The 24,611-nt window shown below is 39.6% G+C and overlaps 1 protein-coding gene and 1 pseudogene across 1 annotated transcript; one reads left to right on the top strand and one right to left on the bottom strand.

Annotated features, from left to right (window-relative positions):
* Window positions 1–10,007, bottom strand: part of LOC118892628 — a 95,023-nt pseudogene extending 85,016 nt beyond the window's left edge.
* A 5,554-nt stretch (window positions 10,008–15,561) lies between these two features.
* On the top strand, window positions 15,562–19,678 carry LOC118891870 (UDP-N-acetylglucosamine--peptide N-acetylglucosaminyltransferase 110 kDa subunit-like). The gene has a single exon (XM_036845691.1). The coding sequence runs from the start codon at window positions 15,819–15,821 to the stop codon at window positions 18,957–18,959; it is 3,141 nt and encodes a 1,046-aa protein (XP_036701586.1). The 5' UTR covers window positions 15,562–15,818; the 3' UTR covers window positions 18,960–19,678.
* The last annotated feature ends 4,933 nt before the right edge of the window (window positions 19,679–24,611 follow it).

Below are 24,611 nucleotides of genomic sequence, written 5' to 3'. Positions count from 1 at the left end.
GCCTTCCTATTTCTTCCCACCTCCAGCCATGCCATATACCCCACACCATCTTTCCTTTCTAGTACTACTTACTCATCGGGTTGAGTAGAGAAGCCAAAGGTGACTTAGTTTACATACCTGCTTTAATTGCTCACCTTGGGTGGAGCAGTGTCTTAAATAAACTTCACTTTTGCCACAGCACCATTACTCAGTAAGGTATTTATACAAGTGTCACTTAATCACATGAAAATAAACAAGGCACTTAAACTTGTTATTGAAAAGAAGCTTTAGGCTTTAGCTGCCCACTCTCCTTACTCAAGGGCCAATCTCACCTCACTTATTCTTAGAAAACTTTTAAGCAGTTTTCCTTAAAGAAAATCAGGCAGAGCAAAGTACTGTGAGTCAGGTTTAAGCTACCCTTACCTTTGAAAGAAAGGGTTCCTTTGTTAATTATCAATAACAAGGAATCTTGTCATTTCTCCCAATATTTCCAAGTCATAGCTACTCATAGCAGAGCTATGCATTCAATGCATTCCTAAATATTGAAAGCATATATGTTCAGTATTTAACCAGAGATGAAAACAGAAACAAATATTTAACATTCCAAAGAAATGGTGCAACTCTACATGATTTTTTATTTTCTATATCCTGAACTGTATAGAAATTTCATAGTATTTTTAAAGCACTTTCATAAATATGACCTTTTTGCTTGTGATCATTCTGTGAGGTAGTTATACTATTTCCATTTTTCAGATGGGAAAATTGAGGCTTGAAGCCTTGGCCAGGGTCACAGCACATGAGAGATTCAGAGCTGGGAATCAGCTCTCCTGACTCCAGGCCCAGTGTTTTTCCCTCTATAAAAATTGCCTTTATAGCAGGAGAGTCAGGGATATGTTCACTCAGTAATAGAGAAGTACGGATCTTTTCCACCCCTAGTCATTGAAGGACCTATGAGCTGATAGTGTATGTGAGAGAGGACACTTCCTGCCTGAAAGATCGATGACTTACATTCAGAGCAACCTGATATTGCACTCTGATAGGAGAAGGACCTGTCTAAAAGGTCCTAATTGCTTAAAACATCCAGAGTTCCCAATAGGAAGACAGGGTGTGGTAATTATATATCTTGCTCTTGGCTTATCTTCTCCATATCCTCACCCTCACAGATGTCTTTCAAACATTGGTAATTACAGCTTTCAGAGCCAAAGCCTACAAACTCATAATCCACACAGATGACATACTAAAATCTACTCAAATATGTAAGGCTGAAGAAAGTTTCAGTGCTACTGGACTCACATTAAAAAAAACTGCTTACAAAAGAGGTAGCCTTTATTTCTCTGTCACTACTGCATAGATGTGTAATGGCTTCTTGTTGATCTGTGAGGGTGCATATTAACTCATTTGCCTCTAAATGTAATCAGTAACTTAAGAATAAAGTACACATGCAGATGACAAGACCATATGATTAAAAGCAAATAGTCTGACATTGGAAAACGGATCCAAATTAATGAAACTAACTTGAAACAATGAAGGAACTGCTTCTAAGCAAGAGGAAGAATCAGTATCAAGAAATAAATGCAACACAGGAAAGCAGTTGTCCTTGTCATGCTGGCCTATAAATGGAACGTGAGTTAATAACATCATAATCTCTAAAGAATTCAGCAAGTTCTTGCTATAGTGGCAGTGAGATAATATATAAAGTATGGTGGAATTTCCCACCATCTGTATCACTGGCGAGACCAATGGTAATATATCCTGTGTAATTTGGTGTCCCACAATTTAGGAGGGTCTGAATGTTTAAAGAATTATGAAAGTAGACTCTAGAAAAAGTCAAACTAGTTCAGAGGACTTAATAGTGATCTTCAGGTTTATTTAGTGCCATAAATATGGTATGTGCATTTTCTTTTTTTAATTGTAGAAAGAATGCAAGGAAATCTTACAGATTTGAGAAAGACAGGGTAAGTAAAAAGAACTAGCATATGTTCAACATCTACACTGTGCAGGGCACTCTATGTACATCATCTCATGGAATCTTCCAGAAACCCTGCAGTGGAATCCTCATAGAAACTGAGAATAAGAGAGAGTAATAAACTCAAAGATCAGAGGCCTTTATCTGGTATTTGGTCCTAGGGTCTATGTACCTTCAAAGCCTGTACTCCTGACACCAAGTCTCTGTAATACTACAGTGGGTAAGGTTATGGATCTTCTTCCCTCATTAAATTCAAGATAGTTTCTAGAAAGATATATCTGGGACAGTGATATAGTCCTATCTAGAAATAGGAAAATGGACTAAATTCCTCTGAGGTTGCCTTTAGCCCTGTAATTTTAGATTAAAATTCAGATCAATAGAGATTTAGTCCAAGGCTTTTATTGAGCACATTATTATAATTTTTTAATCATTAAAGATCTAAAACCTATAACATGAGTAAGACTTTAGGAATTTATATTTAAAGTTTTTCCACCTACTTACATGTCCAACAATAAGGAATTGGTCCAATAATTAAGAGTATAACCATACAATGGAATTCTATGCTGGAATTATGTAGAGGAAATTTTAATGGTTATAAGAAAATGTTTTGATATACTATTATCAAAAGAATTTTAAAAAATCAGAAAAACCAAACCAAGCTATAAAGTATGTTTCCAATTGAATTTAAATATATCTTTACATATGCATGGATAAAAGCAACTGGGAGAATATATACCAAAATATTAACAGTGGTTCCTGTGGGCACTGGCATAACCAATGGCTTTTATTTTCATATCTGGGCTTCTCTACATTTTTCTAAATGTAGAAAAAAATAGGTCTTACACATATTACTAGAAAGAATGCTTTACACACCACACGTGTGCCTGTGCACACACACCCGCAAACACAATTTTCTGCAAACGTTTTAAAACTTAGAAATAAAATAACAATATATTATGAACGCAATTATGTATAGGATAAGGGAAATGTATTAAATAGCATCAAGCCCATTGGTGGCAGCAAACTGTCTGTGTACCCATTACTGAAAATAAAATCGGCCCTTCAAGTAATTTCTTATTATGCTAAAATTATTCTATAGGACTACCAGAGTTTAGTTCCCTGCTTAAAATCCTCTACTCAGAAGGCACACAGAAAACACACAGCTAAGCATATGGTACCGTGTGTGTAAAATGGAGATAATAATCACACCTAGCTCACAGAGTTCTCAAAAGAGTTCAATAAAATAATACTTTTAAAGCTCCTAGCACAGTGCCTGGCACATAGTAAGCACTCAATAAATGCTGGCTATCTTGGTTATTGTGTTCTACTGAGAAGCTGAAGAACAGAAGAATTCTACAGAGGAAGACGGTTGTTGATCTAAGAAGTTCATATCTGTCAGCTGGCACACATACTTCATTTAAAAATAACCTTACAATTAATGTAGGTTGTGTCCAAAGGAACCTCTGGCACATTGCAATTGCGTAGTACATTTCATTCACCACACTTATCAAAGCTTTCATGAGTAATGAAAACAGGAAATGAAGCCATGAGATAATTTCATTTTTCCTTAATCATTCCGCTTATGTTTATATTACCGAAAATGACTGAAATATAAAGAAAATATTAGCACTTTATAACTACACTGTTATTTGAATCTGCATTTACAATTTTTATTTGTCATTAAAAACAGCTTTCAATTTAGATACGTCCTTTATTATATAATACAAACAAAAAGACATCTAAAATTCTTTTTTGAAAATATCATCGTCCATTTGGAAACTATCTTAGTTCAGGCTGCTGTAACAAAAATACCATAGACAGGGTGGCTTAAAAAAACAAACATTTATTTCTCACAGTTCTGGAGGCAGGGAAGTCCAAGATCAAGGTGCCGGCAGATTTGGTGTCTTGGTGAGGCCCTGCTTCCTGGCTTGCAGAGAGCCGTCTTCTCACTGTTTCCTCACAGTGTGAAAGGGCCCAGAAATCTCCCTGGGGTCCCTTTTACAAGGGCACTATGGCCATTCTTGAGAGCTTCACCCTCATGACCTAATCACCTCCCAAAGGTCCTAGCCCCTAATACTAACACATTGGGGGTTAGGATTTCAACATGTGAATTTTGCCAAGACGCAAACATTCAGTCTGTAGCAGACACACACACACTTGCTTAAATGTGTTTTAATCATCTGTGTTAGATAAAATTGGAATGGTTAAATGTCCCACAGTTTTTAAGGGAAATCGTTTTAGGAGGAGTCACATTTCTAGATGAAGACACATGAACCCAATGATTTCAAAGAATATGGCTTGGGTCTGGTATCACGTTTCAAGACCAAGAATTAGAACCTCAGTTACTTACTAAGTGAAAGATACTCCAATGATAATTGATAAGAAAACGGCTCAGAAATATGAGTGGGATTTTAAACAACTAAATTTGTTTGTCTCCCACTCTGATTGAATCCAGAAGTATTTATTTAGGGGAGCAAAAAATCCAGATGACTTGGAGGCAAATGTTTCTGTTCATTGAAGAATAAGGATGTCTTTTGCCAAATGCAGCCATTTCCAAAACGCAATGCAGGACTATGACCCACATATCAATCCTGCCCCTTCCTAGCTTGGCCCTCATTCTCTGACCATTCTCCGAACTCCCTTGCAGGATTCCCTTCAGGACCATTGCTAATTCATGCCTTCTGGAATCCACCTTCCTCATAGCTATTGAGGCTTTTCCCACCTTTTCAGAAAAAAGTTTGCCCTGGGTGATATATATAAATCTTTGCTCAGCCTCAAGCAGCTTGCTTTCTAGCTAACAGGTTTATCTGTGGCCCCAGGGGGCAGGATAGTGTGCGAGAGGGGGCTCAAAAGACCATTACCTTTCAGTACACAGCTAGGTAAACTAATTCCACCAAAGATCACAGGTTTCCATATTTCCTGGAATATGCTTTTTTTTAAAATGTCATCAAAATTTCACGTTTTAAATATTTTTAATATTTCTATTTCTCTCTTGTGCTTGAAAGATAATCATTTTAAAGCAAGAAAAGGAGCAGACAAGGTAAAACTCAAAGAGGAAAGGCTGGGAACTGATACAAAGTTGTAAGACAGTTCCCTCACTGTCTCCCACTCAGCACGAATTCATATTTGGCTGGCTAGTGGCTCTACATTTATATTCCAGGTAGCAAATTACTTTTGTGCATAAATAGGGACTGCTTCTTTCTCTCCCCAAGGGGAAACTACATGGTTCTAGATTTGGATCCTGGAAAGCAGCTGCCAATATGGGGCAGAACAATTTAAAAGAAGATGGAAATATGGACTTTGATTTTAGAAGGTGTAGAAGAGAATAGATATCTTAGGCAACTGAAAGAACATATTTGGATCTGTAAGATTAAAAGAGCCTTGAACGAGACTGTACTTTGTGTTGGACAGACTTCCTTAGACAAGAAAGAACCCACCTGAATGCTGAGGGGCAAATCGGTTAAGTGGCCTAAGTTTCACTGTCTTTAACTATAAAATCTGGTGATTAAACTGGCCAGGCAGAAGATATGACAAACACAGATGGGAATAAATCTGCATTTTCCAAGCCTGATGAATTTTTAAAAACTAAGTGACTAACTGAAATCTTGAAGAAGAAAGAACCCAGACATGCTTCTTGAAGTAAAAAGGGGTCTAACTTAAAATTCTGTTGTCTCTGAGGATACATTACAAAGAGATAAAGAGACTCAAGACCACATGGATGGCCTCTGCTTCCACTCTGAGACCATAAAGTTCGGTCTAGAAAATGAGTATTCTCTATAGAAACGTAAACATTAAAATATGAGCATTTTGCTTTGATTTCAATCCAAAAAAAATAAACAAGTTAAATGTCAAAGATATCTATTCTAATTTTAACTTCTCTGTACATAACCTAATATGTAGTAGGCGCTAAAAATCTGTTCATGGTATGTGACTGAATATTCTTTATGCAATGCGTAGGTTTAAATAAATGCCAAAGTTCATTTGTAAGACACTTTTTCACATTTTAACATCTCTGAAATTGGATCAAATTTGAAATTAATGGTATATGATAGTTTAATTGGCAGCATCTTTCTTCTTAATATCACTTTAAAATAATGATACAACTTAACGATAGATAGTGTCTTAGATTTGATGAAATACAATATTCAATACAGTTTAAAAATCAAAACTCCCATCTAGGGACTTCATAGATGTTTTAATATTTGAGAGTTATCTTAAGAGTAAGCTGGAAAATTCCTAAAAAAAAAAAAAAAAAAAAAAGGTCCTGAGAAAATCTGTTCTTGGGAGCAGAGATGACATGCATGGTCAGTGGGAGGTAGTTGGGAAAGAAAATGAGCCTAATGTTGACATCAGTGATTTAGGTCTGGCCTCAAACTCCTGCCCCTTTCCCTAAGCTCCCAAAGCTGGGTCTAGTCAATGTCAGTCCCTTTGCATTGTGTTGTCAATCACTGGTACACTGGAAGCCACGGAAAAGGTTCATATAGACTAATAGTGGAATAGTAGGTAGGTTAGGTGTAATGTAGGTAGTAGGTGTAATGTATTTTCTAGGTATTTATCCAAGGTTTGGCTGTAGAAGGTGTCTTTTACTTTTCAGAGATTCAAATCTCATGAGAGTCATATAAAGTAAATGTGTTTTTAAAAACTTTTAATTACAGCATTTTTTCACCCTTTTTAGATCAGCTCAAAACAGCATCAGTTCTTGCACAAGGGCTTCAGAGATCTTAGGTTAAAGGAATAAAGAAGTCAGTATTATTGACTATTAAAACCAACAACTTACTGTTTAAAAAAAAGATGAATATATACATATATATAGCTATGTAGATAAGGCAGTAGGAGGGTGTGCCAAAATTGGTTACTTCTAAATAAAAACTATTGGTTTCTTTTTTCTCATTGTATTTTTAAACTTCACCATGGTAAACATGTGTTTGAATTTGCAGTAATTAAAAATAAGCAATAAGAGTTTTCTTTTTTACAGTTAAACCCTGGGTACGATGAAATACAGCTGGAATCTTCAAGGGTGCATCTTCAAGGTTGCGTTTGCTTAATAATTTCTTGCAAGAAAGTTACAGGCACCATCCAGTCCAGTCACTAAGTACAGTTTAAAGTTAGTTACACATGAGACAGTGAGGGCTCACAAGCTGATGCAGAAGGAATAATTCTGCCTTCTGTCTTAATAGAGATGGAGAAAAAAGAATTCTGCCTTCCATCTTGATAGAGACGGAGACTTCTGCGTGTTTCTGTGCGTTGATAGTTTATGTGTACACACGCAATTTGCTTTCTCTGGCCAGGACACAGCAAGGAGCAGTTCACTTAACAGCATACATTTCTTGATCTGGATTTTGTTCAAAATGCTGGCTCTGATGAGACTTTTATTTGGATGTTGCCTCAATCCCTTAAAGCATAAAAACCGTTCAGTACAGGTCTTTCTCCTACTGTAATCACATTTGTGCCAAATTAAAAATATTGCTAAGCACTCCTTGAAAATAAGTGATGCAATAAACATCATCTTTTGCTTAGCTGTTAGCACAATATTAGGATGTTGTGCTTCCTTGACCATGTATTTGGTAGCAAATTATATTTCTGCTTTTTAAATTACTCAAAAAAGTCAGTATTATTCAGGTCCTTTGTTTCTTCAAATCATGTTATTAACATGTATTGACATATATAGTTCTTTCTTCTTTTATCTTAGGTGTATATAATTTTATCAGCTTTGCAGGAAAAACAGATACCCTCAGGGTCTGATCTGGTATTGGAGGAGATAAGCTCACTTTTAGCTCATGCCTAATAACATTACATTATTGTTTAGAAAGAGATAGCAGGCTATGTCTTATAAATTTTAATATACTCTTTCTGTCATCGAATAACAACTGAGTTATCCTACTGATAAACCATAGGACTCATACTGAACTGTGGATGATGTCTATTCACTCTATTTTTGCCAACTAAGAGTACAGAAGAATATTATGCGATGGCCAGCATCCCAGTGACTTTAGGAACCTGTATACAGTGAGCGCCTCTTCACATAGTGTTCATGGAGCATTGTTTCCAGTGATTTCAGAAGGAGAACCAAAAGGGAATGGAAAGGATAATTAACTGAATATTTGTGAAATTGGGCAGTGGAACATCCCTAAGCCTCAGTTTCCTCCCTGGTAAAATAAAGAAGAGAGTTCCTTTCTCACAGGATGGCTGTGACTGTTAAGTAGGATGATGTAATTAGATGAAAAGAGTTTGTAAAGCACTATGTTGGTTATTATTATTGCATAAATATGAGCACATTAGGAAAGACCTTATGAAATGGGGTGCTTTAGCACTCAGGGGAGCCATTACCTGGGGAGTTAGAGAAGGGACAGGTTGAACACTGTTGATGCTGGCACTGCAAAAGCCACTCCCCAAATTTCCTGGTTTGCGGTGACATTCAGCTCATTCAAGGTAAAGGGGCCATCCTGCCCCTCCCATAGCAACAGAATTCCCCGTTTGGCAAAGATGTCTGCTATGGTGACTGATGTCGTCCACTTTAATATCAGGAAACGTGGGAGTATTAATGGAAAGGAGGTTAGCATTCTCTTGAGGGAGTTCAAGGAAGCTTTTCCAACGGGGAATTGAGATGGGCAGCAAACTACGATTTAAACAGCTAATGGGCATTAACTAAATATACAACAAGGAAAGCTGGTCAGGTGAAATACAGATCAACTCTTCCTGTCTCTACAAACACACCTCAGTCCTGTTAACACAGTAGCTCCACACCCCAAGGAAGAGAGTTAAAGACAACGGACTAGGTGACGCCAGTGTCCTGGGGGCAGGAGGGTGCCTGGTGGCTGAGGAGATGTGCTCTGTTTGCTGTAAGCAGAGGTTCTACCACCATCATCTTCTTTTGCAACAACGGAGACAAACACAGGGGATTTTCCTGAGCAGCCTGAGTGACAAAGAAATGAGGCAAATGATTGAGAAACTGATGAGCGTTCATCGAAGAGCAACAAATATGATTTATCAGCCTGAAGGGACTGCCTTCAGAGGGAAGAGGAAAGAGACAGGTCTCCCAGCATGACCACTGGCTCTAGCTAGCAGGGACTGGCTCATCAGCCGCAAGGACTTGAAGGGTGTAAATAGCGGGGACGGGGAGAAATTATTTCGTGTGGTCCAAGGGGACGGCAGGAGGAGTGATGGAAATGAGAGTCAAAACAAAGATAATTCAGGCAGCTGAGCAAGACTCATGCCCTAATGGAGAGATCTATTATAGACTGTGCTGCCCTGTCCCCCAGGAGGGATGGAGGCCCCGTCACTTGTGCCATTTGCAATTGGGAAAGGCACTGAAACGTAGATCAGCGTATTGGAGAGGGAAAAAACCACCACATGCCCTCAGAGAATCAGTGGGATGACTTAATAGGTCTTTTCCATCTCAAACTACTGCAATGTGGCTTGTGTGCATGGGGATCTGAGTTGCTAGAATAATTTTGCATCATCTGGGCTTCTTTTCTGCTACTACAGGGCCCCAGTGAAGAGATGATAATAGGTCATGGACAGCAGTTTCTGCATTATAAACAGAAGCCTAAGTGTGCCGATGCTTTAGTGTGACAGCAGAACTGAGTAGGTTAAGTTTCACATTGTGATGTCAGTGTAAATAAATACATACACATACTGATTGAGACAAAACAACATCCATGTACTGATTGAAACCCAAGACAAAGGAAAGGAGCTTTGCCACATTTGGATGGTTAGCTGCCTACGTGAAAGTTCAAGTAGTTTATTCTCTCATCTAGGAAAATAAACGTCCAAATACTTAAACACTATCTTAAAAAAAAAAAAAAAGACTATTTGGTCTTCAAAAACTATTAAGAAACAGTTACTGTGTAGGAAGTTTAGAACTCACGTTTTGAACATATTTCTGTCTGTCTACAGCTGCAGTTGTATTAGCAACAGACACATTCTGAAACTCGCGCTGGCCCAGAAGGGCACACGTGATCATGAGGCGGTGCCAACCTGGGTAACAACTGCAAGTGCCAGGGATGGGCACAACGTGGTCAGATGGAAACTGGGGCAGGCAGAGAAGGGCCGGTGTGACCATGATTGCTGGAAGGAGCACAGCTGTGACCATCACAGCCCCTCCCAGCCAGAAGATAACACAGATGCAGGGGGACAAAATTGGTCACAGGGTGACAGGAGGGAGAGGCAGTGAGAAAGAAAGCAAAAAAAATCTAGGAGGGGGGAAAGCCACAGATGTAAGTTCCTCGCAGGTGGAGAATATCACGGTTCCTGATAAAAATATTGTATGTGGTTGGGCGTAAGTTAAACTTGGCGTTCTGGAGCACTGAAGTTTGCTACAAACGTATTCAGGGTTTGACTTACACCCGACAGATAGAGGTCAGCCCTCACCCTGCTGCTCTCAGCAGCTGTAGCCAATGGGAGACAGAGCTGCCCAGCTACCAGTTTAAGCTGCTGCTAATAGATAAAAATCAACCTAACCCCATTTCCTGCCTCTCTGCTGTCCTCACTTGTCTATTCATGGCCAATTTAGGCACAGGCTGAGCTGTTGGCTTGCTGTAACTGCTGGGAGACTGATGGGGTAGAATCTGATGCTGGCACATTCCCTTCTTATCTAGGTGAAAGATCTGGTTTTAAGCCCTTAAAAGGAGGACTGTGTAAAAATGCAGTACTCCCTCATTAGCCTAAGGGCTATCCTAAATTCATAGATTTTCCTGATCTGTCACTCCAAGGAAGCTTTAGAGATGTTTAGACAGAGGGAAATCCACGATGGAAGGCTCTTTCAGAAAGGCTACAGCAGAGGTTAAATGACTTGCCCAAGGTTACTCAGAAGGGTGACTATAAAGGCAGAAAGAGAACCAAAAGAGGGGTCTGAGAAGAATGGGGGAAATTATCAAATTAAACCTGGAGAAAGAACAGCGTCACTGATCCTCACGGTTAAAGATCTGTTGGAAATCCCAGTTCGCTAACACACGTTCCTTTATCCCAGACGTTCAGACTCTTAACTTAAAAGGGAGTTCAGATATTTTCCTATGCTCAAGTTTTTAAAACTGTCCAACCTATTCTCCTCAACAAAAGTGACAGTAGATCAAGCTAAGTCTGGTCGTGTAGCTTCAACTGTTTCCTCACTAAGGCCTATAGCCAAGAGCCTATGGAGTTGAGTTAGAGGTTGAATTTTAGAAGAACAAGCTTTATGCTAAATGTTCTGTTGTAACTACATATCTTTCTGCAGTGTTTTATGCCTTCTTTCTTTTTTCCCCCTGGATTACAGACCAACTGGGCCAAACTAGAACTTTAGAAGCAGAGAATTCCATAACTCAGAATCTTTGATTCACATCGTTTGCTATTTTCTCTTCATTACCTTAAGGGAGCAATGAAACCCTGCAACTCCTTTGCCTACTGCTTAAGCTTCCAGAGGATATTCCTGACTGAAAGTGGTCCACGTTCTGAAATAAGAGGTTCCTTCGTGTCCTTTGTGTTTAAATAAACAAAATTAGGCTAAAGAATATTTGGGAAACATTTAAAAGAAAAAGTCACCCATAAAATTGCCAGCCAGTAACAAATACAAGAACATTTTTGTGTTTCCTCCTTATTTCTACACACATGTATACTTTCCAAAATTTGTCATAAATGTTTCCAAGGTTTTTTCGTATTTTGCCAAATTGCCCGCCAGAAAGATTAAATCAATTTATAATCCATTTTCAATGAATAATTTTTTAAAATGCAAACAAACTTTAAAATTGCAAGTTGAACAATGATACCTCACTGCCATGTTTGTTTTCTTGCATCTGCCTCACTCCTAAGGCTGACCATTTCCCCCCATGATTGTGGCCAATATTAGTGGACCTTGTATTTGATTCCTCAACAACAGTGTGGTTTCTGGAATTGAGCCTAGTGCCAGGAACGGGTCTTGATTAACACAAACCAAACATGGTGATCCAATCTCTCTTGCTAGTGAGTGGTTCAAAATGAGAACATGGCATCCTCTGACAGCAGAATTGATCCAGCTTGGTCCTAAAGTGACTCAGTGAAGCTAAAGAGAAGAACTTGTATTTTTTTTCTTTTGATAAATTTATTTATTTTTATTTATTTTATTTTTGGCTGCGTTGGGTCTTCGTTGCTGCACACGGGCTTTCTCTAGCTGTGGTGAGCGGGGGCTACTCTTCGTTGTGGTGCACGGGCTTCTCATTGGGGTGGCTTCTCTTGTTGCGGAGCACAGGGCTCTAGGCACATGGGCTTCAGGAGTTGTGGCTCGCGGGCTCTAGAACACAGGCTCAGTAGTTGTGGTGCACAGGCCTAGTTGCTCCGCAGCATGTGGGATCTTCCCAGACCAGGGCTTGAACCCGTGTCCCCTGCAATGGCGGGCAGATTCTTAACCACTGCACCACTAGGGAAGCCCAGGATTTGTATTGTATTGCTAGCAAAGAGACTGCATTTCTCCTCTGATGAATGTGCACAAGAAAGCATGCTGTCCCCGGTGATCGTTGGGTACCGTCTCATGATCCTGAGGGAAGCCATCCTATCCTTCTGGTTACGTGATACAGTGGGTTTCCTTATTGTTTAGGCCAGTTTTATTTGGAGTTTCAATTTTTACAGTGAAAAGTTGTCATAACTTTCTGTTCTAGGGGTTTTTTTTTTGGTTGTTTTGTTTTTGTCAATTCCTGTTGGGTATTATTTGTATTGTTGATGTGGCAAGAACTCTACTGAGATATAGTCTTCTTGTCTTTATATTACGAATATATCTCTAAGTTTATCACTTATCATTTACTCCTTACTCTTGTTTAATATAGAGAAGATTATAATTTAAGTCTATTAAATCCATCAGTGTGTTTCTGCATGATATATTCCATTGCTTTTACTTTTATTCATTCATTCATTAAAGAGTGTGTGTGTGCGTGTGTGTGTGTGTGTGTGTGTGTGTACTACAAGGTGCCAAGCACTACGAGAGGCAATAAGACTATTTATTGTGAGACAAGAAAGACACAGCCCCTGTCCTCGTGGAGTTCATATCCTGGTGGGGGATTGAGAATATGTTAGACGTTCACTGAAAAGCCACACAAGTGTGTGTAAGCTACTAAAGGATAGAGGCTACAGAGGGAAGGACCCAGTCTAGGAGCGCTTTCATAGGAGGGTTAGGTCTAGTTAGGGAAGTCAGGGGAAGCTTTCCTGGGGAAGTGGTGACTGAGCTAAGAATGATAAAGAGGACTTAGGTAGTGGGCTAAGAGCATTACAGGCAGTGGAAAGAGCAGGTGCAAAGGTCCTGCTCAGGGGCAAGCATAGGAAACAGGAAGGACTGAAAGAATGTAGAACATGGTCCACATCCTCAGAGGGGCCTGGGTAAGTGAAGGCGGAAGGTTGAAGGGTGGGAAGTGGGGGATGCTGACCACGCAGGGCCAGTAAGTCCATGTTAAGGAGTTGTGTCTCCTTCCTAAGATCTATGGGAAATCACGGAAGGTGTCATCTTTGACAACCACATTACTTTTACCTCCAAACATCCAATCTCATAACAAGTCCTAACAATTTTGCTTTCGAAATATCTCTTCAGTCTATCCACTTCAATCCATCCACTTCTGTTCGTCATTACCAACACTTCCTCAGCCCATTCTATCATCATTTCTGTCTGGACTAGGGGAATAGCATCCTCAATGATCTATTTGCACCTACTCTTGCCCCACTCCAATCCATTCCTGCACAGTTATGGGAAGACAGACCTGACCTTGATACCATTTGATGACACAGAAAACACTGAAAGAGGACCAGTTTGTTTTTCATTAGTCTTGTTCTTGAGAGGTTGTGGAGTGGGCAGTTCATGAGTTTAATCTTGGACCTGCTGAGTTTTAAATATCCCTGGGATGTCCTAGAGAAGAAGCCAAGCTAGGAGGTGTCTGTTAGGTAGATATCTTCTGCCTCCCCATCTAGAGCCACTCTCCACCCATCTCTACGCTGATCCCTGCCCGGAGACATTGACGTGTGTGGGATGTCAAGATTCCATGTATCCCCAGCACCTGCTCCCGTGTGCTCTGCCTTCTAGTTGCGTTCAGCCCATAGGAGGTACATGAAGGAAGAAGCGTGAAGGCTGAGTATTTACTCGATACGATATACATCCTGCATCATCTCTTCCTCTTCCCCACCTCCTCCTCTTTCCACCCTGCCTCCTTCAAACCCTCTTCCTCTGCCTCCTGCTCCTCCTGCTCTTCTTCCTCCCACCTCTTCCTCTTTTTTTCTCTCTCGAATCCAGTAATCATTTCCACCTCCTCCTTTTTTTAAAAATTAATTAATTAATTTTGGCTGCATTGGATCTTTGCTGCGCCCGGGCTTTCTCTAGTCGTGGCAAGTGGGGGCTACTCTTCGTTGCAGTGAGTGGGCTTCTCATTTCGGTGGCTTCTCTTGTTGCAGAGCACGGGCTCTAGGTGCCCGGTCTTCAGTAGTTGCGGCACGCGGGCTTCAGTAGTTGCGGCACGCGGGCTCAGTAGTTGTGGCTCGCGGGCTCTAGAGTGCAGGCTGAGTAGTTGTGGCGCACAGGCTCAGTTGCTCCGTGGCATGTGGGATCTTTCCGGACCAGGGCTTGAACCCCTGCACTGGCAGGTGGATTCTTAACCACTGAGCCACCAGGGAAGTCCCTAACCTCCTCCTTTAAGCCTAGGCAGTAAAAGCTCCCTGAGATGCTGGACTACTGTCCTCTGTTGTTTTCCCCAAACCCTTTGCAAATGATCTCTTGACTACAGTCTCCTTAATTACGGTACATTTGAGTGTGCCACCTTTCTCTTTCAGGGATTCTGACTTATACTGATAGGTAAGAAATGCCTGGGGGAGAGTTAAATTTGAGTCACCTGAGTAGAGGTGGTAATTGGAGCCGTGGGTATAAATGTGAATATCTTGGGAGACAGTGTAGAGAAGGAATGGGCCCTGAGGAACTCAAACATGTAATGGCTTTCAGAGGAGGATAATCTTGCAAAGGAATTGGAGAAGTAGCAACCAAAGTGAGGTGAAAAATCAGGGCAGTGTGTGTCATAGAAGTCAAAGGAAGCAAAGGGAAGAAAAAGAGTGTTGGTAGTCAAGATTATCAGTTGGTCCTGCAAAGTCATTGGATTTAGTGACTTATACCATCGTGAATCTGTTACATATTTTCTGTGCTCCCTCTGAATAATGATTTAAATTTTTTTACATTAACTTATCTATAATTTATTTTAGGTAAATACAGTCAAATTTGTTTTAGAACGTATTTTAAGGTAAAAAATTAACTACCCTTCCTTAACCATTATTCCAACATTATTTATTTTATACTTTCTCTATTACCATTATTTCCTCCAACATTCACTGTTTCTAAAAATATAAAGAGATGTTTGAGCACTTTCTACTAGATGTTTAAGAGCTTTCTATTTGACTGTATCATAGTGGTTCAATGGTTGTCGCTTTAGCATTCATTTTAAAATTTATCCATTAGAACAAGTCTAACCTCTTAATTTTAATTTTCAGAATTCTATTATCAATAGCCCCATTTATTCTTCCAGATAAACTTTATATTTTTTTAACATCTTTATTGGAGTATAATTGCTTTACTATGGTGTGTTAGTTTCTGCTTTATAACAAAGTGAATCAGTTATACATATACATATGTCCCCACATCTCTTCCCTCTTGCATCTCCAGATAAACTTTAGAACCATTTTATCAATTAAAAAAAACTTCATTGTGATTTTTTCAAGACCGTGAGAGATAGATGGCCAACCAGAGTTCCTAAGGTTCAGTGTATGTAACTGTTGCCGCCGCTTAAGCCTGCCAAAGCAGTGGTACGGCTGCTGCCCTTGTATTTGCTACCTCTAGAAACATTCTTGCCAGTAGTGGCGGCAGCGGGACTCAATTACCCTCTTTTCGCACTCCCTCCAGAAGCTCCAGATGGCGTCTTCCGTGGGCAACGTGGCCGACAGCACAGAACCAACGAAACGTATGCTTTCCTTCCAAGGGTTAGCAGAGTTGACACATCGAGCCTATCAGGCGGGAGATTTTGAGGCAGCTGAGAGACACTGCATGCAGCTCTGGAGACAAGAGCCAGACAATACTGGTGTACTTTTATTACTTTCATCTATACACTTCCGGTGTCGAAGGCTGGACGGATCTGCCCACTTTAGTAGTCTGGCAATTAAAAAGAACCCTCTTCTGGCAGAAGCCTATTCGAATTTGGGGAATGTGTACAAGGAAAGCGGGCAGTTGCAGGAAGCAATCGAGCATTACCGGCATGCGTTGCGTCTCAAACCAGATTTCACTGATGGTTATATTAACCTGGCAGCCGCTTTGGTAGCAGCAGGCGACATGGAAGGGGCAGTACAAGCTTACGCCTCTGCTCTTCAGTACAATCCTGATCTGTACTGTGTTTGCAGTGACCTGGGGAACCTGCTCAAAGCCCTGGGTCGCTTGGAAGAAGCCAAGGCATGTTATTTGAAAGCAATTGAGACGCAACCGAACTTTGCAGTAGCTTGGAGTAATCTTGGCTGTGTTTTCAATGCACAAGGGGAGATTTGGCTTGCAATTCATCACTTTGAAAAGGCTGTCACCCATGACCCCAATTTTCTGGATGCTTATATCAATTTAGGAAATGTCTTCAAAGAGGCACGGATTTTTGAACGAGCTGTGGCAGCTTACCTTCGTGCCCTAAGCTTGAGTCCAAATCATGCAGTGGTACATGGCAGCCTGGCTTGTGTATACTATGAGCAAGGCCTGATAGATCTGGCAATAGACACCTACAGGCAAGCTATTGAATTGCAACCACACTTCCCGGACGCTTACTGCAACCTAGCCAACGCTCTCAAAGAGAAGGGCAGTGTTGCCGAAGCAGAAGATTGTTATAATACAGCTCTCTGGCTGTGTCCCACCCATGCAGACTCTCTGAATAACCTAGCCAATATCAAGCGAGAACAGGGAAACATTGAAGAGGCAGTTCGCTTGTATTGTAAAGCATTAGAAGTCTTCCCAGAGTTTGCTGCTGCCCATTCAAATTTAGCAAGTGTATTGCAGCAGCAGGGAAAAGTGCAGGAAGCTCTGATGCATTATAAGGAGGCTATTCGAATCAGTCCTACCTTTGCTGAGGCCTACTGTAATATGGGAAACACTCTAACGGAGATGCAGGATGTTCAGGGAGCCTTGCAGTGTTATACTCGTGCCATTCAGATTGACCCTGCATTTGCGGAAGCCCACAGCAATCTGGCTTCCATTCACAAGGATTCAGGGAATATTCCAGAAGCAATTGCTTCTTATCGCACTGCTCTGAAGCTTCAACCTGATTTTCCTGACGCTTATTGTAATCTGGCTCATTGCCTGCAGACTGTCTGTGACTGGACAGACTATGATGAGCGCATGAAGAAGTTGGTCAGCGTTGTGGCTGACCAGTTAGAGAAGAACAGGTTGCCTTCCGTGCAGCCTCATCACAGCATGTTATATCCTCTTCCTCACGGCGTCAGGAAGGCTATTGCCGAGAGGCATGGGAACCTCTGCCTGGATAACATCAGTGTCCTTCATAAACCACCGTATGAACATCCAAAGGACTTGAAGCTCAGTGATGGTCGACTGCGTGTAGGATACGTGAGTTCTGACTTTGGGAACCATCCTACTTCTCATCTTATGCAGTCTATTCCAGGCATGCACAATCCTGATAAATTTGAGGTATTCTGTTATGCCCTGAGCCCAGATGATGGCACAAACTTCCGAGCGAAGGTGATGGCAGAAGCCAATCATTTCGTTGATCTTTCTCAGATTCCATGCGATGGAAAAGCAGCTGATCGCATCCATCAAGATGGTATACACATCCTCGTAAATATGAATGGTTATACCAGGGGTGCTCGAAATGAACTCTTTGCTCTCAGGCCAGCTCCTATTCAGGCAATGTGGCTGGGGTACCCTGGGACTAGTGGCGCACTTTTCATGGATTATATCATCACTGATCAGGAAACTTCACCTGCTGAAGTTGCTGAGCAGTATTCTGAGAAACTGGCTTATATGCCCCATACTTTCTTTATTGGTGATCATGCTAATATGTTCCCTCACCTGAAGAAAAAAGCAGTCATCGATTTTAAGTCCAATGGGCACATTTATGACAATCGAATTGTGCTGAATGGCATCGACCTCAAAGCATTTCTTGATAGTCTACCAGATGTGAAAATTGTCAAGATGAAATGTCCTGATGGAGGAGACAACGCAGACAGCAGTAATATAGCTCTTAATATGCCTGTCATTCCTATGAATACGATTGCAGAAGCAGTTATTGAAATGATTAACAGAGGACAAATTCAGATAACAATTAATGGATTCAGTATTAGCAATGGACTGGCAACTACCCAGATCAACAATAAGGCTGCCACTGGAGAGGAGGTTCCCCGTACCATTATTGTAACCACACGTTCTCAGTACGGGTTACCGGAAGATGCCATTGTGTACTGTAACTTTAATCAGTTATATAAAATTGACCCATCTACTTTGCAGATGTGGGCAAATATTCTGAAGCGTGTTCCCAATAGCGTACTGTGGCTGTTGCATTTCCCAGCAGTAGGAGAACCTAATATTCAACAGTACGTGCAAAATATGGGCCTTCCCCAGAACCGTATCATTTTTTCACCTGTTGCTCCTAAAGAGGAACATGTTCGGAGAGGCCAGCTGGCTGATGTCTGCTTGGACACTCCACTCTGTAATGGACACACCACAGGGATGGATGTCCTTTGGTCGGGGACACCCATGGTGACTATGCCAGGAGAGACTCTTGCTTCCCGAGTTGCAGCTTCCCAGCTCACTTGTTTAGGCTGTCTTGAGCTTATTGCTAAAAATAGACAAGAGTATGAAGACATAGCTGTGAAACTGGGAACTGATCTAGAATACCTGAAGAGAATTCGTGGCAAAGTCTGGAAGCAGAGAATATCTAGCCCTCTGTTCAACACCAAACAATACACAATGGAACTAGAGCGGCTCTATCTACAGATGTGGGAGCATTATGCAGCTGGCAACAAACCTGATCACATGATGAAGCCTGTTGAAGTCACTGAGTCGGCCTAAATAATGACTGTGTGCACAGGAGAATTACCCCTGTACCTGAGCCTCAACCTTCTGGGGGAAAGGGAACTAGATACGTTACTTTGTACTTACCTTTGTAGCAATATCATGTTGCAGATGGGTGACAGACAGTGATAACAAATAGCACAGCCAGACTTGCTTCCTGCATGATCATGACAGGGAGAGACACAAGAGATGGGAGACTGCTGTTCCACAAGGAGTCTCCGTAGAATTTTGCGGCAGCCAGGTGTTGCCTAAGTCTGGAAGGTCTGATCTCCCTTGGTCTTCCATGGGATGGGTGGTTAGTGTGGAGGGGAGATAGAGATTGCCCAGTCTTCTGAATTAATTTTTTCTTTATATTTGGGGTATTGGAGCTATTAAAAATGTTTGGTTTCAGGTATTTTTATTCATGTGAAGTGTATATGATTCTCTTGAGATAAGGTTTTAAGCTAAAATATTCCTTGTTTTAGTTTCTGAACTCTACAGACAAATGGGGACTTTGCTGGTGTAGTCTTTTTATAGGTTTTATAAACCACTTGAGCCTATATCAGTCATTTTAGTGTCTGACATGTTTGGAACTATCAGTGCTTTGTTGGTTTATGGCTTAAATTCTTTTTCTGGTCCGTTTCCTTCTTCCCTTCCCCCCACTTTAAACATTTTCCTGTAACTTGGCTAACAAAAAACCAAGACTGATTCAAAACCTCCCAGAGTGTTTCTCTTAAACGCATCATCTGGTGCCAAATGAAGATTCTTAGGAGTGATTTCTTGTTGCGGAGCACAGGCTCCAGACGCGCAGGCTCAGTAGTTGTGGCTCACGGGCCCAGTTGCTCCGCGGCATGTGGGATCTTCCCAGACCAGGGCTCGAACCCGTGTCCCCTGCATTGGCAGGCAGATTCTCAACCACTGCGCCACCAGGGAAGCCCAGGAGTGATTATTAATTACGAAGGGCACAGTTGTGGTACTGTCACTGATGATAATAATGGATTTTTGGCCTAGAGTTTTGACCTATTTCACCAGTGTTTTACCGTTGACTGCCCCTCTATGCTGCTTCCAAAAGTGATAGTGTGTGATAAGATTTTTACTTTCACTTCTAAAGTTTTTTTTTTTTTTTTGAGTCCTGTTCTTCCTTTTTCTTTCAGCAGAAATGAAATCCCAGGTAAGTACAAGTATTCAAATATTTGATCACTAAGTCACAGTTATCTCCAGTACATTAAATAACTTTCATCAAAAAACATGTTATAGGTAAAAAGCTCTGGAGGACCAGCTATGTATATGATTATTATGTTTCAGACCTTCTAGGGTGTTATATATAATAACTTGTCTTCTGGACGTGGTCTTGAAGTCTTTATGGATTCAGCCTCAGTAGTAGCGAACTGCACTGCTACTTGGTTTGGAGTATAAATTAGCCTTTAGCCCTCCTGGAGGTTGAGTTTTTGGTATTGAAAACCATAGGAATGAAATTATTGTATTTCAACAAAGGATTGAGGGCTTGAGGCTTAAACAAGCCAACATATGAATATATGTTTTTGTCTTGCTGTACTGCACATATGCTGTCTAGTAACAGATATTTTGTCTGCTAGTAGCGTTCTAGATTCTGTCTTTCCAAAGCGCTGAGGCAGTGCACCTATTCTGTAGTTGCAGCTGATGCCTGAATGTATCCTAGCTGACAAATTATTGATTAATAAGAACTTGAATTTCTGAAAGAGTTGTACTGTTAACCAAAATCTGAGCAAGGAGTCTCAAATGTAATTCTTAGCCAGAATTACATGTTAATGAACGATTTAACAGTGTAAATCAAGGAACATCAGTGTAGGGATTTCTTTTAATTTATTTTTTACCTGCTTGAAATAATCAGTTAAAGGTTGCCAGCTTGGTTGCAGATGAAAGGACGTTTGAAGTTCACCAAACTACTTAATGTGGAATAGGATAATAGACTTCCAACGCCCTCAGGGCTGTGACCTTGCAGCCATTTTACATAGCACATCGTCCTCCTATAGGGATGAACCTTTCCCAGGCCCGAAAAGTAGCCGCTCTGGTTGAAGCTTTGCTTATTGTAACAGGCTTTTGTTTCCAGGTAACATGTCTGTGGAAGACTTAATTCTGAATAGAGATATAGCTATTACTGGAAACTAATTGTTTTTTCTATTATACTCTGCTTTATCAAAAAAGTAAAACATTTACATTGTGCTACAGAAATTCAGATGTTGTCTTGCAATCTTTAAACAATACATGAATGATTTGCCCTTAAAAAAAACACAACAACAAAAAAACCTCATTGTGATTTTGTTTGGGATTATTTTAATCCTGTAAATTAAATTGGGAAGAAGTTAAATCTTTATTATATTGCCTTTTAGCCAGAAACTTGATAGATAGATAGATAAATCCATTTATCTTCAAATCTCATTTTTAATAACTCTAATAAAAGTGTAGCCATTTTCTTCAAATAATATGTTAATATATTTTGTGAAGGTCGTTTCCAAATATTTTATATTTACATTCTTCTTTCTGATGTTTCTTAGATATTCTTTGCTACTCTTTCTCTGACTTTTTTTGGTATAATAGTAATATACGTTTCTGGTAGAAAAAATGAGAAGAAATCAAGAAAAAAAACCCTAAATATAATTCTAATAGTCAACACCCAGATTCCAATACAGTTAACTTTTTGGTGTACTCACTAAACGCTTTTTATATTCTTATGTATGTGTATTTTTATATTTCTTATGTAAATGAGATATCATACTGTTCTGTAACTTCTTTCATCTACTATACAAGGAACATCTCATGTCAGTGTATGCACTTCATTGCTGCATGCTATTCTGTTGTACAGATGTACCTTAATTCATTTAACGAGACCTTTACTGGGGACCTTTGTTGTTGTTTCTAAATTTCCAGCATGAACTCATTCTGTGATAAAGCTCTTTTTACCTCCTCGATTCCAAAGAGCCTTGGCATTTTATTAAGTATCGGATATATACAAAAGAATATTTATAAAATAAATGTTTAAGGATAAAAAAAGTAACAATGACATGATCACTTGTGCATCTACTGTCCCATTTAAGACATAGAACATTTAAGCCCCTATGTGTCCCTCTCCAATCCCATCCTTCCTAATCATTCTATATATATATATGTGTGTGTGTGTGTGTGTGTGTGTGTGTATGCACATATACGTATATATGTATGTATATATGATTTTTGCATGCTTTTGAACTTCATATAATTGGAATTTACCATATGGGTCTTTCTGGAACATACTTTTTCCACTTAATAACATGTTCCTGAGATGCATCCATGTTGTTGCAAATAACTACAGTTTATTCATGTTTATTTCTGTATAGTATTCAATTATATGAATATACCAGAATTTTACTCCACTCTACTGTTGGTGAATATCTTGGTTATTTCTAGTTTTTGCTCTTACAAATATGCTACTATGAACATCTTGTACCTATCTCCCACTACATGTGTACAAGAGTTTCTCTAGGCCAAACATCAGAGAGTAGAATTGCTGAGTCAAAAGGCATGCATACCTTCAACCTAATAGATAATGCAAATTATCTTCCAAAATGGTTGAAATAAATTTACTCTCCCACGAACACTGTATAAGAATTCAGTGGTTCCACATCTCTAATTCTTGGTATTCCACATTTAAAAATTTTTGTCAAGCTGATGAGATTGAAATAATATGCCACTGTGGTTTTAATTTGCATTTCCCTGATTACAAATGATGTTGAACATATTTTCATATGTTCTTTTACCATTTGTGTTCTCTCTTCAGTGATATGCCCAGTCAAATCTTTTTCCCATTTAAAATAAATTAGGTTGTAGTTTTCTGAATGGCTTATAGTTTTTATATGGTCTGGATACTAACCCTTTGTCATATGGGTATAGCAAATACCCTCTCCCAGTGTGTGGCTCATCTTTTCACTTCTGTTATGGTATATCTTGAGGAACAGAAGTTCTTCATTTTAATGTAGTTGACTTTAATTGTAATTTACTTTACTCTCTGTGCTTTTCTGTCTCGCTTCAGAGATTCTTCTCATCCTTTAATTGAAAAGGGCATTTTCTTTTATTACTTTCAAAAAGTTTAAAAACTCTACCTAATTTTGAGTCTTCTAGACACCTAGAATTGATTTTTGGCATGTGGTGTGAGGTAGCGGTTCAGATACATTTTTTTCTATATGAATAACCAGTTGTCTCAGCATCAGTTATTTAAAGCTCATACTTTCTCAACTGATTTTCAGTGTCCGTTCTGATACACTTGAGAATCAACTTGCCAAGTTCCACTATCCATTCCTCAATGCCCACCAGTCAAAATAAATACTTTGTTGGGATTTTAAGTGTAATAAAATAAATCTGTGGATCAATTTGAAAAGCAATGACAACTTTATAATATTGAATCTTCCTACCCATAAACATAGTATCTCTTTCCATTTATTTAAATTTCCTTTGATTTCTCTCAGTCATTTTATGATTTTCTGTATACAGGTCTTACTCATATTTTGTTAAATCTCTTCCTAGGTAATTAATATTTTTGATACTACTGTAAATGGCATCTGTCTTTTTATTACACATTCTAATTTTTTGTTGCTGGTATATAGAAACGCATTTTTAAAATATTGACCTTATAAGTATCAATTTTACTAAAAAAAATCTTAATTCTATTTTTATGTATAGATACTTTTGTATTTTCTATGTAAAAATCTTATCTCCTGCAGATGACTCCCTAGTTTCTGCTCTCTAATCATTATAAATTGTATATAAATTTTATACTATCTGATATTTCCAACACCTGATTGACTTTTTGTGGGTGATGTGAGTTGCTTGTTATTTTGTTGGGTCTCGCTCATGATGCTTTTCTTTTTTAATTGTGAATTCATATTTCTATGGGAATTATTTGAAGCCTAGATAGAAGGGAGTTCATTTAAAAAGGATTTGCATGTGTTTCTGCCAGATGCTCATGGGTACTACTGAAGGAGGGCCACTTTAAACTAAATTCTCAGCTTGAAGGTTTTCCAGACCACCCAGGTAGTGCAACTCTGGCAACAAAACTCACACATGAGGGCTAGCTTGTACTTAGAAACTTTCAGCAAAGATTTTTCTTCTCCTTTACCAGAGCCAAATTTTAACATAAGCAAATGTCCTTGTTGTCTGCAATGGGGGCAATTTTATTTCTAGTATACCCTTTCGAGCTTTATGTAGGATTGTCTTTTATGCTGCCCTCTTTGGGCTGGACCTAGGCTTTGTCAACTATCATCCATATTTCACAAGGCTGTGAACACTGGATCTCAAGATCCCCTGATTTGTCAAAAGTCCTCAGTGCAAAGGCCATTAGCAGTGCCTGGGTCATCTCACTTGGGCCTTGCTTTGAATTCATTTTGGCCTTACTTTATTAGCAGGTCACTGATGCATTCAAAAATATATATATTTCTATATTTTATTCATTGTTTTTAGTTATTCTCAATGGGAAGTTTGTTAAGGGCATGTAGTTTGCTAAGCACCCCCCACCTCACTTCAGCTACACCTTCTCATATCCTAGATCTTTCATTTCCAATATCTATTTCACCTCCTAAATCTCAATTTCAAATATCTTCTCTATGGCCGTCATCTCCTATCTTTGGGTGCCTCTGATTTACCAGTCCCACCTTAACAATT

The sequence above is a fragment of the Balaenoptera musculus genome, chromosome 3, assembly GCF_009873245.2.
Source record: "Balaenoptera musculus isolate JJ_BM4_2016_0621 chromosome 3, mBalMus1.pri.v3, whole genome shotgun sequence".
Classification (NCBI taxonomy): domain Eukaryota; kingdom Metazoa; phylum Chordata; class Mammalia; order Artiodactyla; family Balaenopteridae; genus Balaenoptera; species Balaenoptera musculus.
Note: the sequence above shows the minus strand (reverse complement) of the source record. Positions and strands in the feature narration are given on the sequence as shown.

What these genes read in the sequence shown, in the direction of transcription:
- LOC118891870 (XM_036845691.1), top strand. Translation starts at nt 15,819, where the DNA reads ATGGCGTCTTCCGTGGGCAACGTGGCCGACAGCACAGAACCAACGAAA.